At 45.7% G+C, this 14,400-nt stretch overlaps 2 protein-coding genes across 2 annotated transcripts; both read right to left on the bottom strand.

Annotated features, from left to right (window-relative positions):
* Positions 1–198: 198 nt before the first annotated feature.
* prkaa1 (protein kinase, AMP-activated, alpha 1 catalytic subunit) lies at positions 199–6,787 on the bottom strand. Its single transcript, XM_049737360.2, has 9 exons — positions 6,575–6,787; positions 5,317–5,458; positions 4,900–4,993; positions 4,280–4,424; positions 4,034–4,121; positions 3,731–3,955; positions 3,027–3,546; positions 2,800–2,926; positions 199–2,725 (listed from the first exon to the last, which is right to left on the bottom strand). The coding sequence occupies exons 1-9, from the start codon at positions 6,669–6,671 to the stop codon at positions 2,439–2,441; spliced, it is 1,725 nt and encodes a 574-aa protein (XP_049593317.1). The 5' UTR covers positions 6,672–6,787; the 3' UTR covers positions 199–2,438.
* A 765-nt stretch (positions 6,788–7,552) lies between these two features.
* Positions 7,553–13,631, bottom strand: aif1l (allograft inflammatory factor 1-like). The gene is made up of 6 exons (XM_049737448.1): positions 13,457–13,631; positions 13,277–13,338; positions 12,151–12,217; positions 10,760–10,801; positions 10,427–10,592; positions 7,553–8,982 (listed from the first exon to the last, which is right to left on the bottom strand). The coding sequence occupies exons 1-6, from the start codon at positions 13,479–13,481 to the stop codon at positions 8,892–8,894; spliced, it is 453 nt and encodes a 150-aa protein (XP_049593405.1). The 5' UTR covers positions 13,482–13,631; the 3' UTR covers positions 7,553–8,891.
* Between the last annotated feature and the right edge of the window lie 769 nt (positions 13,632–14,400).

Raw genomic sequence — 14,400 nt, 5'->3', positions numbered from 1 at the left:
TGTAGCGCATTCAGAGATGCTTTCTGGAGAGAGATGAATTTACAATGTAACCAATGCGGAAGTACAAAACTTTTCAATTTAAAAAATGTCGTTAGTGTTTTTGCAAATGGCTGCAGTAGAATTAACTGATAATGTTCTGTTTAATATGATTTTATATTAATATTTTATATATTATAAAACAACGGCCAAGCGCTTAGGTTTGTGTGCAATTTAGCAGTTTATTTAGGCAGTTGTGGATAGGAACAATTCCAACACTGTCCATTCAAATAAACACAGGTCACTCTTGGAAAGTAGGGTCCCTTTACACAAAGCAGTTCAGACAAATTCCACTCCGAACAGTGACATTTCCCCAAACATTCACCTTTCAATATACATACATACGGAAAACAAATACACACCCGAAATTAAACCCTTCCCCAAACTTAATGATTCAGATTTTCCATAAACTTATTTCAACATAACAAAGTTAACTTGGTGTTCAGTCGGGATGAAATGTAACATTTTTTTTCTTCTTTTAAAGCCGTCAACATCAGTAATGACTGATACTGCTTCATAGAAACATTGTGTCAAAAAAAAAAAAAAATCTCCAACCACCATCAAGGATCAGAGGTCCGCAGTAGTTTGGCAAAAATAATTCAAAACAATACAAGTGCTATTGTTTTTTTTCTTATGTGTGACTTATCACTGGGAATATAAATGGATCAATAATTCAAAACAACAGTACTGATGATGATGATAAGGCAGCGGCGGGGAACTTTTTGTCCTATTTTATTCCTCCAAAATTTCTGGGAAAAAAAAAATCCTCCCAAAATGTATTATTAATTAAACACATGATGTGTCAAATGTTTTAGGGTCGTATGAAGTTATTGTAGGTTCCCCGCTTCGGCCGTATAAGGCAACCCGACAGCAGACGATAAAAGATTTCCATAACGAGCGACACATTCATAAGCTTGTCATGCTTTTGCAGTCGATTGTAATTAAGTACACACACGGGGGGGATTTGCTTATAACATTTTTAGCAAAACTGCACAAACAAAAAATCAATACAACACAATTCCAAATGATTTACATCATAACAAAAACTAGCAAAGTATAACAAATGTCATTTTAATAGTTGACAATAGGGGAGGGGGGGGGGTCCTATGAAGTCTCAGAATTTGGACTCATAACTAGCTTAGGGGTTTCCAAACTGATTTCAATGTTAAGATTGTCAAGTCAGAAAATTGTAAGCTACTGTTTTTACTGATCATCAAGGAGGCACACGATTTCTTGGCAAAACTGATGTCAATTCACACACTAGCCTCTGGTGTTTGTTAGCAAGAGTTGATACACACGAATTGAATAAGTTGTGATTTATGATTGACAAGTGATGCCGATTGGAAAAAAGTAAAGCAGGGAGAAAAAAAAAAAATTCCAGCAACAGATCTCGAAAAAACAAAAATTTATCTTCGCTTGGGTTGGATTTACACGGCGTGGTTCAAGTGACACAATTGTCACTTTAGTGTTATGAGCAGGTCGCTACAGAGATAAAGCCAGAGACTGGAGGTGTTGTGAATTTTGCTTGTCAGGATATGTGTCACTGTGAAATTGATTATCGGTGTGAAGTCGGAATTAGCCACTTGTGCCTGCAGTGTAAATCCAAAAACATGTCCCAACACGAATTCATCTGCAATTAATTGACATCATGTCCACAAATGTTTACAATGGCCAATAATGCCACGGGATGGCGTCAAAGCACTTCTTAGCCACAGCTGTGGCCTGCCTGATTGACCCTCCCTCCTTCCTTCAAATTCAACTTCAGCATCAAAGCACTATTTGGACATGGCTGAATGAAGCATCTTCCCTCAACAACATGGCGTCAAAGCACTACTTTGACTTCAAGCTCCTCACTTCACTTTTCGCATTAAAATGCCATGCGATGGCTTCAACGCACCACTTTTAGATTAGATGACAAGGCGACAGTTGCGAAAATAAAACAGCATCATTCGGGGGGGCACTTTAATATCGATCGATGAACTTCGTCCACACAAAGCGGATTGGGGGGGGGGGGTCATTGCACTTCCTAACAGCTCGATGAAAGCGCCACCACTTGGCGGAACCCCCACCCCCCCAAAAAAAAACGAGAGCAGCAGGAATGAAAAGAAAGGTGTGCAAAGATGCTTCTTCCTTCTCCCGCACAGGAAAAAAAAAGTTGATCTTATTTTTTTTTTTTTGCACTGGAAGCTGGCTGACTGGACAGTACAGCAAATTCAGTGTAATCACTCCAGAAGATGTTAACATATTGATCCAAAATATGCTCTCGGCGCCTCCCGGCCATCCTGGGCCGAGCTGCCGTTGGACTGCATGCTTATTGCTAACAAGACACTCGGAGAGCAAACAAGGCTATAGCGATCGACGTAGGTGTGTGTATGTGTGTGTGTGCGTGCGTGTCTAGCGAGCTATCGTGCGAGCAGTTTGATGAGGTTAGCGCACATCTCAAAGAACTCGATGGTGTGGCTGCCCGGGCGAGGCACAGACAGGACGTCGGCGCCCCCCGTCGAGTCGATGGAGGAGGTGAGCGAAGATGCCAGCGAGGCTTCGGCGGCCGTCTTGGCCTGCGAGGCGGCGCTGGTCGATGGGGGGGAGTCAGCGCTGTCCGCCTCGCTCTTGATGGTGGTGCGGTAGTTGCCGACCGATCCCGAGCGGAGAGGCGTCGCCGTGCCGGATTTGGTTTCCAGCATGTCATCTGGAAAAACATAGCAATTATTTAAAATATATATAAAAATATAAAACAATGAGCGTCATGAGCGTCGGACGCACCGTCTATACTTCGGAAGTCAAGGAGGTAGGTCCGGCTGTCCACTTGGTACAGTTGAAGGCTCATCTTGGTCTGCATGCCCGTCACCGGGTTTTTCCTCTTCACACGCAAATAATAAGGATTCACAACCTGAAAGGTAAAAAGAAAAATGAACAATTAAGTCACACGTCCCGTCAGCAGCAATTGAGCTCAACTCCATAAAAACCAAACGTGTAAATCTCCGGCTCACCTTCCACTCGTAGTCAAGCTGCTTCATGGCGCGGCATACTTCGGTCATGATATCGTTGGGTCTGCTCTGGCTGCGGATGCCCAGGTGCCACTTGGCCCGCCGCACGCCCTGGTGCTTGGACTTTTGCGGATTCAGCTCGTCCAACGTGTGGCGGGGCCGCGGCGGCGTCTCCGCCACCAGGAAGGGCACGCGCTCCGGGTGGGGCTTGACGCTGGCCGCCACAGAGGTGCCGGACGAGCTCAGGTGCTGGTCGTCCAGGAAGGAGTCGGGCGGGCTGGAGGCCAGGTAGAAGTCCTTGGCCTCGTTCATGATGCGGCGGTTGTCGATGATGAGGTGGTAGGCCACGGCCAGCGGGTCCTGGTGGTTGCGGCTGTAGATGCAGGCCAGGACCTCCTCCTCTGTGCACTCGAACTTGTCGCACACTTCCTTAAGGGCCTCGTCGTCAATCATGCTGTTGCTGTACGACGGGTCCTCGGGGAACAAGTACTTGGGGAGGTCCTGCTTGAACCAGTCATCCTCTCTGCGAGGGGAAACAAGTACTTCTCATGCATCACGTCACAAATACTGTACATGCAGCACCACCGGTGTCCAGAGGGTGGCGGTAATTCTCCCAAACTATATGATAACCGCCAAACGAATGCAGATGGAAAAAAAAAAAACAACTGAAGCAGTAGTCAAGGCAACAAAGGCGTGATGTTCCTCACCTGATCTCTTTGATGGTGGCTCTCTTCATGGGGTCCACCTGCAGCATGTGCTTGAGGAGGCTGGTGACGGCAGGGTTGAGGTACGGCGGCGTGAAGAAGATGCCATCGCAGATCTTCTTGAAGAGCGTGGGCACGTGGTCGTCGTCGAACGGCAGCGTGCCGCACAGCAGGGCGTAGAGGATCACCCCGCTGCTCCAGATGTCCACCTCGGGCCCGGCGTACAATCTGACAGCAGAGGCGAGCACGGGAAATATGAAATTGTGTCGAGAGTATTGACAGGTGCTGCCGGAGGACGTTCAGAACCTTCCAGAGATCACTTCAGGAGCAGCATAGTTGGGGGAACCGCAACTCGTCCGCAGGAATTCTCCATCAGACATCATGTTGGATAAACCTGGACGCAAAGATTTTGATGTGGATTCACGTCATTGATTTCATGAGCTTTATGCCAGAATTGCATCTGCCAAAGTGGGAGGATAGGAGCAGAATCTGCTGACTCCTTGACGATAACCAATCAGATCTCGCCTTGGCGTATGACGGCGACTTGCTTACCAAAATCAGCTATCTTTGCATTCATGTGCGCGTCCAGCAGCACATTTTCCGGCTTGAGGTCCCGATGCACCACCATGTGCCGGTGGCAATAATCCACGGCTGAGATGATCTGCTGGAACAGTCGACGACTCTCCTTCTCGTCCAACTACCGGAAGAATAAAGGTGCAAATTGAGTGCGAGGTGAGAGGCGCAAAGCGACGCCTTTCGTCGTGTTCTGACATTTCGGTGAAAAGTGCAAGGCTGGCAGTGACGCCACGTTCTTCTCGCCTGGCCGCTTGCAAAATTGCTCTTCATGATGACATAAGCAACTAGACTCTAAAGAATTTCACACTGCGCACCCCGAGTTCGTGTTTCAACCAGTCTTTTGGTGTGTGCACCATGGCCACCAGGGGGCAGTATAGAACAAACAGCCAATACATGAAGAGTTTCACAAACAAGTTAAAAAGCTGCAGTAATTTTTTTTGCTTTGGGTAAACAATATGATCAACTTGTGATGCTAGTTAGATTAGCCCATCAATGGACTTTTGCACAGCATGTTAGCATGTTGTTCAAAAGTGATCTAATTATTTATGTTGTCCCATCCAAAATGGAAAAAGAGGAGAAGCAGTGAATAAAACTACCTTTCCATTCTTGAGAATGTAGTCAAAGAGCTCCCCTCCCGAGACATACTCCATCACCATGAAGATATCCGTCGGGGTGCTGATCACCTGATACCTGTTTAGTACAAAATATGAATTAGGCCAACTGTGCACCGCCAGCAGAAACAAAGTTAGGAATGTTAGAAATATTTTTAAGTTAAAAAGAGCTTTCAAGGGCCACTTTATCTCATGCCACCACTGATGTGGTTTAAATTTAGCAATTTTACATTACACCTAATTGTGAGGGGATAAACGCGGCTCAGACGGATATCATCCCAAATGGATGGCCTGTGGAAGCCTCCATTCGAGGCTGGGAATAGCTCAGTGGGTGGCAATGATGTGGCGCCTTGTGTGGGGGGGATTAGGAGACTCGCCCGTGGATTGTAATCTAGGACTCACAGTTTAATGATGTGGGGGTGCCTGAAAAGCTTGAGGTTCTGGATTTCCCGGCGGATCTTGCCCACCACGTCCAAACTGCGAATCTTCTGCCGGTTCAGGATCTTCACTGCTACTTGGTGCTTGGTCAGCTCGTGTTGGCCCACTGCGAGAAGATACAACGAAAACAATGACCACCAACATTTTGCCCACTGTAATAGTTTCTTGTGCACTAAAGAGGATTTTAAACAGGGACTTAAAAACTAGAATGGCAGGCAATAACTTCAAAATACTGCTAAACACTTTGCCTGTAACGTTAGTATAAAGTTTTTTTATGATTCTATAACAGTGCTTACCAACCTTTGTTGAGCCAGGGTAAATATTTTACAACAGGAAAACTTCAAGGCACACCGCCCAAATAAAATGTCACAAAAACTATATATTGGATAGGGGTGGGCAGTATAAATGGGGTAAGAGATCTAAATTTGAACAAAGTTAGTTGCATGGCGCTTGTTTAGTTTGTAACGATGAGGTTTTTTTTTTTAAAATCTGCATATTGGTGTGGAAAGGTGACCAGAACTGGCAAAAGTGACAGTGATGTTTTTTTCCATGTAACTAATTTTGGATCAAGTTGCAACTTAATAGCTGCACTGCTAACTGCTAAGGGTACAAAAAGAAACAAAGACTTCAAAAACAACAATGGCAGTGGACTTAATTAAACTCCGGTCACGTCGCTTGTTTCTCACCAAATGACAAAAGTTCACAGTGCCACCCCCCTCTCCGCCCCTCCCGTCACCAATCCACGAGTGTCGCTTCAAAATAATTTACCTACACATTTAAATACCTAGCTTGACAGTCTTTTAAATGGAAGCCAAAGAACATGCCCGGCGGCGTTTAGCGTATAGCGGCATGATTTCTTCAATTTAAAACAAACAAACATATTTTAGCTTGCGTGAGCGTCATTTAGAAGAGCTTCACTTCCCGGTGGCTACCTTGACAAGCGACTTGTGGCTCCCTACGGCTAACCACCAACTCTACTGCCCTCAACAAAGCGAGCTGGTACTAACCGGCGGTGTGTGGCGACGTTAAGTCGTCGCAAACAAGTTGAGCAAACGGGTAGCATGAGGAGACAACAAGTGCGAAGCCTTGCCCGGGTTGACAAGTTAGCTTTGCAAATTAGCCGCGATGCTAAAAAGCTTCGCCGGCCACCATCTTTCAGTTGAAGTAAGTGAGGGGAGGGAAAAGGAGGGGGGGGGGGGGGTCCTGTCTCGCTGCTTCTTACCTTTAACCTTCCCAAACGTGCCCACTCCGAGCGTGTCGCCGAGGATGTAGTGTCCGATTTTGACTCTGCCCTCGTGTTTGAGTTTCTCCGTCGCCATCTTCCCGCAGTGTCCTCGCTAGCCAAGCAGCAAGCGACGGGCACGGATGGACTGCGAGCTCCGACTCCGAGCTCTAAGAGAGCCTCCGCGCCGCACGTAGTGGGAGGGGCCGACGCAGACGACGTTGCCTCTGCTTGCCTGACGTAGTCAAACGTAAATGACGTAGCGTGATACCTTCAGGCTACCCTCGGAAACGTGAAGTTTATTTAATGCCCCGCTGATTAATTCATTTGACAATCAATTGTTCTTTTCAAGCATGTATGTGTTATTTGGTACGTCACCACAAAATAAAATCAACTTCTAAACACCAATAACGCTGTCCTACCTCGTCTTTACAAAAAGTTTAAGGTTAGGGAACGCACTCGCGTCCTTATCTCCTGTTTACACTCAACGGGCACTTCCTGCTAATCAGAAGACAACGATCTCCTGTTTACACAATTTGCCTTCAAGGTCAACCAGAAAGAGACGTTGCTCTCCAAACTGCTCATATAATTGGCAATCTTTGTGAAGAATACAGAGGTGAATTCATCATAAAGCCGAAAGATTTGTCAGACTGACAGCTTCAAGGCCCCCCCCCCCCCATCAACTCTTTTTACGTTGCGTTTACGTACTTTTATCACCCTTTTATTGTCTTCCTAATTCAGCATGCATCCTCGCTCAGTGCATGAATAAAAGTGATCAGTAGGTGGCAGCAGATTGCTTAAAGACATAAATCAAAGCAATTGAATGGGGTGTTATAAAGTGACTGGCATGTTTTGACAGTCTAAGTGAGCTGGAAAATGGAAACCAAATCAAGTCTTGTGCTTAAGTACTTTCAGCTCCTCTAATTCCCTCTTTTTATTTAAAAGCAACACATTAATCATATCCCGCAGTAAACACAGTATCAGAAGACTGTTTTAATTCCTTTGGTGTCTGCAAAAAAACAAAAACAAAGGGGGAAAACAATGTGCATTTTTTTTAATAAACAACGCTAAAAAAAAGCCTGCACGCTGTGAAACATACACCAGCTCAAGGTCAAACAAAAACACATGAAATGGGCCTTAAAATATGACACAATCACAGTTAGACAGTGCGAGTGGAGATTGAGAGGCACAAATCACAGCACACACACACAGGACAACAAAAGTGAAATTGAGTGGTACATCCAAGGCCCTTACGATTGAAAAATTGGAAAAATAAGACTTTAAAAAAAAATAGCATCAGCGTACTCTAATGGACCTCATTTCGAGAAGATGCTCTGGCTCAATTTCAGGCTAAATATACCCTCCCAAATATGTGGAGTGCTACGTTAGCTTCTCGTGTTAGCAGCCGACTTGGTAGCTGCCATATTTTTGCCAAATATTCTTCATTTGAATCATATCCCGAACATCCAGCCCAAATATCGGATCCTCATTTTGTTAAACTGATCTCAAACCTTTGAGGTACCACTGTAAAAAGTTCGAACATTGACAAAGACTCGTGTCAAAAAGAAGTCGGTGGACAACTTTGACAATGACACAGTGTTAAAAGGAGGACGACGATCAATCACTCAAAGTACAACATAACAAATGCGACAAACGTGAAGAGCGATTTCACGGATTTGTGGAGTTCTCATTTACTGCTTGGACCGCGCATTTGCACGAGCTCCCTGTTGGTTCCGCACCGAGGCACTTGGAAAGAACATGATTGTGCTGCTGTTATTGTCGCGTGGTACGTTTGCACCCGTAAATCGCAGTCCCCCTGCATGCGCGCTTGACCTTAAAACACGACGCAAGCGCGAGTCAAAAGTCCAAAAGGCGGACCCGACAAAACGAGTTACTGATTCCAGATCAGCGTGCCGGCTCCCTAGGCAGCGGGGCCCGTTAATCTCTCAAACGCGGACCGAGGTGGGCGCGGCGAGAATCCTTGCGAGGCTGCCACGGAAATGGGATGAAGAAAGCTGCTTGTGCTGCTCGAAAAATAAAAGCGTCTTCCCTTAATACGCAACACTCGACTACTTAAAAAAAGAAATCAACTCGACGAGAATACACGTCCACTACTGATGCTACAATGTACCTAAAGGATAATATTCACAGTCAAACATGGTATACCGACAAGCTCTAACGCAAGACAGACACCTTTCCACGCGGCGCGCGTCACTCCTTCGTCCATCAGTGGTCCACCTGGGTAAGAAGATGGGAAAGACGCCCGTGAAGGCAGGAAAGGGAGGAGGAGGGGGGGTTGGATGAGCGGTGGGCAATCTTAAGGCAGGCTGGAGATGTCCCGCTTCGGAGGCGGGCCGTCCGGCTTGCAGGACGGCGCCCCGTTGGCTTTGTCTTCGAAGATCAGGACTCTGCGGAAAGAGGGAGATGAAAAAGGGTCAGAAACAAAATGGCCGTCCTGGGTGGCGTTTATGTGCAACATTTTTGTCTGAGCGCCGGGGGTGGTGGGGGCAAGCGTCAAAGGGATGATTGTACGCACTGAAAAGATTTGCAGACAGCTATTTTGAGCCAACATCTTTAATTTCCTTTTTGGGCAAACTGGCATGCGGGCTCCAGTAAGCCCCCCGAGAAAAGTCAAGCAGATGTTGAAAGAGCGGCTGATGCTCATTTTGTTCTCCACTGCTGGCATTTTTTAAAATAGATTTTCAATGTTCTCCGTTTATCGTGATGAGCCGCCCCGAGTACAAATTAGGAGCTTAATGGACGTTAATTCTCCATTAAGTGTTTTGTCTTCTGCCAATGGCTTTGGAAAAGCATTCCTCCTCCTATCGCACTTTCCCTGCGAGCTCAGGAGCTGCATTTTTCGCCTTTGCAGCTGCCAGCGTTTGATTAGGAATTCAGTCAATGGTGTGGAATGTTATCATTACGGCATAGAAAAGTTCTGCTCCAGGCCTCCTCGAAGGTTCTTTTCTGTTGCTGGGCGGCTGACAGAGTCATGGTTACATTCCTCAAGAAGTTATTCTGCGGCGGTGAGACATAGTGACATTGACTCACAGCACAGTTGGCTTGTTCTTGAGTTTTTAAACACGCGTGAAATATGTCAAAGCTTTGTGGACAATAAAATCAGGTCAGGTCAGGGCCAACTAAATGCCAGTGGAGTCCCCCCCGGCGTACAGCCAGGCCCCCTGGCAATATCTGCCAATCTGTTTCCTTTGGGTGTGCCCACCAATCGCCGGCATCGGAGCCATCCCCGATGCAAACCGTCGACGCTGATCTAGAGTGAATAACAAAACAACTTCACTGGTTTATTCACCGATGACAGCTGTGTGGGGTTGAGTGATGTATTTTTGTGTTTAAAAATAAAAATAAAGGGATGGAGGGCAAAAGGAGGAAAAGTTGTGCATTTTTTCCTCGGTCGGCGCATTTAAGGATAAGGAGATTTGCCGACTAAACAGTGCAGCCGGCTTAGTCCCGCAGAGCTGACATGCATCTCGCCCCCGAAGCCGGCTGCTTTAAAAGAGATCAGCTGCGATAACCCGATTCAAAATAGCGGCAAACGTCACCACCGTGCCTTGCAAAAAAATATATTTGAGTATTTTTTAATTACTCCCATGCCATGGGACAACAATGACCCCTAAGGTTCAAAACTTGTGTGCATTTATCGGTGACTCACCAATAATCACCTCCCTAACGAATCACATGATCACACGGCTAAGAATAACGCCGGCCGGGTTTTGTCGCTATGGAGATTAATGGCCGAGGCGGCCAGTGACATCAGCGTTCATCTCCGCGGCCGCATGACACAATTGGCTGACGCAGATGGTTACGAGATGGCCGTGCGGGGGGGGAACTCACAGTTTGAGCACGGCCGAGCGTTTGCCCAGCATCATCTTGACAAAGTCCCTGTAGTCGATGGTGTTGCTGCTGCCGCCGCCCGTCACCTCCATGATCATCTTCTTCAGCTCCAAGTGCGTCTTGGGAACGCCGAGCTTCTCCATCATCCGCTTGAGGCCCATCAGATCTGAGAGGCGGGACAAATCCATCCGTTATTTTTGTTTCTTTTAAAATGGCCGTGCAAATGTTTCAGCCTCTCGGCGATAAACTTTTTTTTTCCGACAATGACACAAGGTTTGTCATTGTCCCCCGGCTGTTGACTTTGCACGTTGAGTCAACATCCCGGTTACTCACCGATCTCGCCTTGGTCATTCAGGTCAAATTCTGCATATTTATCTGAGGAACAAGCACAAGAAGAGATAAGAAAGAGAGAGAGAGAAATAAAAAAAAAAAAAAACTTCAAGCAGCTGATGCCGACAGGCGGCTTTTGTTTTCCTTTTGCACAGAATCATACTCCAATAATGTCCACACAAAACGTCGAGTCAGATTTATGCGACACACTTAAGTGACAGGAACAAGAGTGTTTTTACATCTGCTGTTTTGAAAAGGCTGCTTCTCTCCTAAAATATCGCCGCCGTTTTTCCTCTCCTCTAGTCAGATTACACGTTCTGCCGCACAATGGCAGCTGTGTGTGTGTGTGTGTGTGTGTGAGACGGAACTGTGTTAACTGTGTGAACCCGTGGGGAGCGGGATGGGACAATGATCAGCCTGTTCCCAAACTTGGGGGAGTAGGCCTCCTCGCATAACACACACACACACACACACACAGCTGAGTGACACAGCCTGTTGATCATCTGCAGCCGCAGAAAACAAGCCGACCCGAGTCTGCGGCCTCTTTAGAGTCCATATTCAGCCAGACGCTAACGTGCTGCTTTCAAGGACAGCTGGAATTTAGGGACACATGGACATTCTCAACATACCAATACACGATATTGCGTAATATGGCATCATTTATGTCAGCAACGAGTGCTGCTTTGTCGTCTGTGCCAAGGAAATGAGATTCATTTTAGGCAAAGGCTTTGTTTTGTCCTCGTGTGGGATGTGTTGGCCTTTTTTTTTTTTAAGAAGGGGCGGGGTCAGTTACTCATATTATTGTTTAATGGTGTTTACCCAATCTAAAATATGTGCCTTGGCTCAACAGAAGGTGGGGAACATTGCTTTAGCAGATTTGCGATTTGAAAATCTCAGCATGAATATTAGTGCATGCCGCACAGCGACAAAAGAAAGAACAAGCGCGCCGGTTTTGGTCTCCAAGGTTCAGTCCTCAGGGAGTCTTCTGTTGTGGCTTCTCGAAGCAGCTTGACGTCATGCTGAAATGCGCCGCCGACGAGGAATATTTACCCTCGTGTGCGTTTATATCTCACAATGAGGTCGTTGTAACGATGCTTTTTGTGTTTGCCGGCGGGCGGGAGTAAAGTTCTGCAGTGCATGATAACACCGGGCTGCGATAAAAAGAAAAGAAAAAAAAGAAACATTCTTCTGCATTCCATTGCGGGCCGTACTTGGCCTTGCCAAACCTCAACGCAGCCTATTCTCACACGGGGAAGTGTGTGTTTGTGTGAAGACATTTAAAAAACAATTGAGGCAGTAACACAACTGCATTCCGATATGTTTCATCGACGTGGTGCTTCGAGAGTATTGCGCTGGAGAGTAGAAACGTGGCTGTCAAAACACTGACTGCTTACTTTTGAAACCTTCCAGCTTCTCTGCGAGGTCCTCTTCATCCCTGTACTTTTGGTCCTCCAGGAATTCCTGATCAGAGGTAGAAAAACACAAGGATTAGGACAATTCTTGCTGTCAAAAAGGCTTAAATACACGATGACTCGCACGACGGGGGCGCTCGTCCCGGTTGATTCGTTACGACTGAGTGAGTTTATAAAAGTAGGGCACCTCGTCAGTGCGTGAAGGAAAAAAAAAAAAAATGCCAGGAGGGCTCCACGCTAATGAAATGATAATGAAGCAATTCGCCATGTGGAGTCACATTCTCGTCTGACCTCCAAAAGTCTGCCGCGTTTCAAATGAAGCGTGATGAAGATCAAGAGCAGTCTGCTTCCAGCGTAGCGTCCTCATTCAAATTGGAATTATGGAACGCACCAGTACTGACACCACATCTGGTTGCTACCAGAACTACAGGATAGGTGCTGGATATTTGCCCTTGTAGAATTTTACAATGTCATGAGCGGTGATAAAATTTTTTCTTCGATGTTCTTGATAAGCATTTCAAGGTTGTATGAGTAGGCCGAGTAGGCGGGGAGGAAAATGACTGGGCAGAGTCACACTGAATTGTCTTACTAGTGAGGACAAAGAGCTTACCGCCAATAGCTTTTCATAGACGCCTGCTCCAAGAAGAATATAAATCAGCAGATATTTGGCTCATAACGCTAATCTTGGGGGAAACCCCCCTGCTCCAATGACATAAAAAAATAAGGCAGTGATGTACAGGAATGTCCCAACAGGCCTCATGAATTGCCTTTTCGTGTTCTCACAAAGGAGGGGCCAAAATTTAATGGGCAAATAATACATGCAAAAGAAGAGCTTCATATCAGCGCCAGACAAAAAACCTCATTGATCGAATGGCGCACATGCACACGCACACCTGTCCCCCCCCAGGGGGTCAAAACACCCACAAGACAGGTGTAACGTCGGTAGTGGAAAGCAAATCGAATAAAGCACAATGAGGTCAGACATTTTGAGATGACGTCCCCGAGCATCGTCACACTGTCAAGTGCACGCGCGTACTTCCCAAAGTCGATACGTTGGCCGCCAAATAAATAAATAAACAAACAAAACGGACGGTTGGACATAATTCACCTGATTCACCTCCTCCAGTTTTTGCCTTTGTTGCTCCTTTAACAGCCCGAAGGCTTTCCCTCCTAAATGAAAGAAAAAGACTGTGAAAATGGACGTCACCTAGCTTAAACAATCCAATGTAATTACTTGAATTGAAGCGCGCCACCGAAAAATAAAATCGGACACAAAATTCGGTTTTACCTTGTAAGTTTTTACTCGCAGGCATCCCAGCCGTTTTTGTTTGCGTGTTATAATCCAGTTTAAGGGTAAATGTAGAGCCAGGAAGGCCACCGCAAGCGTGCGGGTGATGCTCCAACCTCGCTCGGTCAAAGGCTGCGTGTGTTTCCCTCCCACTCCGTCTGAAGCGAGCGGCAACCGCTGAATCGGAAGACCCACTAAGATAATCCATATCCGGTAACGTTTATTCACAATAAATGACAACATTTTCGAAAGCTTCACTTTCACGACGCAATATCCATAAAAATAAAAGTTTATTCCTTTGTTCGTACACAAAAATAATAATAATGTTTTCAAAAACTTGTATAAAATCAACAAGTGTGCACAACAAGGGCAGTCCAAAGCTTTTATTTTGAAAGATAAAACTTTGTGTTCCGCTGTAAATTGCAATCACGCTCGCCATCGTGTGGCCAAACTAAATCTTGACACAATGAGATGAATGGACTCATTGAAAGTAAACAAAATATTGATTTATAAGCACTGTGAAGTTGGTGTGTTCATGGACAGTGGCGTATCTTTTAAATATCAATAATGTAAACAATGAAAATGGAGCATTGTGTATAAACCCGAAAGTGACCATTTATTTCCCCCGCAAGGTGGCGTTCATAGATAAAGTAAATGATATTGTGCTGATAGTTCAGCTACTACACTACGTCATAAATCATATATATAGTCAGAAATTGAAAAAAAAAAAAAAAGAAAAGCAGTCAAGCTGCATTTTGGGGAGAATCGATAGACTTGTGGATTCTCGCTATTCGCGGCAACCACTTTAATTGCAAAGTTTATCCAACGAAAGTTGACTTTTTCATGATGCCACCGAGTTTGAAAAAAAAGCTCAACGGTAAATTTTTAATGTCTACAAGGACCAGAAACAAGCTGACTGGTCGCACCGTTTAATGCAGTCGGTG

This window comes from Syngnathus scovelli, chromosome 13 (genome assembly GCF_024217435.2).
Source record: "Syngnathus scovelli strain Florida chromosome 13, RoL_Ssco_1.2, whole genome shotgun sequence".
In the NCBI taxonomy this organism is placed as follows: Eukaryota; Metazoa; Chordata; class Actinopteri; order Syngnathiformes; family Syngnathidae; genus Syngnathus; species Syngnathus scovelli.
This window is presented reverse-complemented; position numbering and strand designations above follow the sequence as displayed.

Bases quoted from the DNA above. Each gene is read 5' to 3' on its own strand.
- prkaa1 (XM_049737360.2), bottom strand. From the start codon at position 6,671: ATGGCGACGGAGAAACTCAAACACGAGGGCAGAGTCAAAATCGGACAC. The intron at 4,994-5,316 runs GTGAGTCCTAGA...TGTACTAAACAG, and splicing joins CACCCCCACATCATTAAACT to GTATCAGGTGATCAGCACCC. The intron at 2,927-3,026 runs GTGAGCCGGAGA...TTTACCTTTCAG, and splicing joins AGCTTGACTACGAGTGGAAG to GTTGTGAATCCTTATTATTT.
- aif1l (XM_049737448.1), bottom strand. From the start codon at position 13,481: ATGCCTGCGAGTAAAAACTTACAAG. The intron at 10,802-12,150 runs GTAAGCAGTCAG...CTTGTTCCTCAG, and splicing joins GAAGCTGGAAGGTTTCAAAA to ATAAATATGCAGAATTTGAC. The intron at 10,593-10,759 runs GTGAGTAACCGG...CCCGCCTCTCAG, and splicing joins GAATGACCAAGGCGAGATCG to ATCTGATGGGCCTCAAGCGG.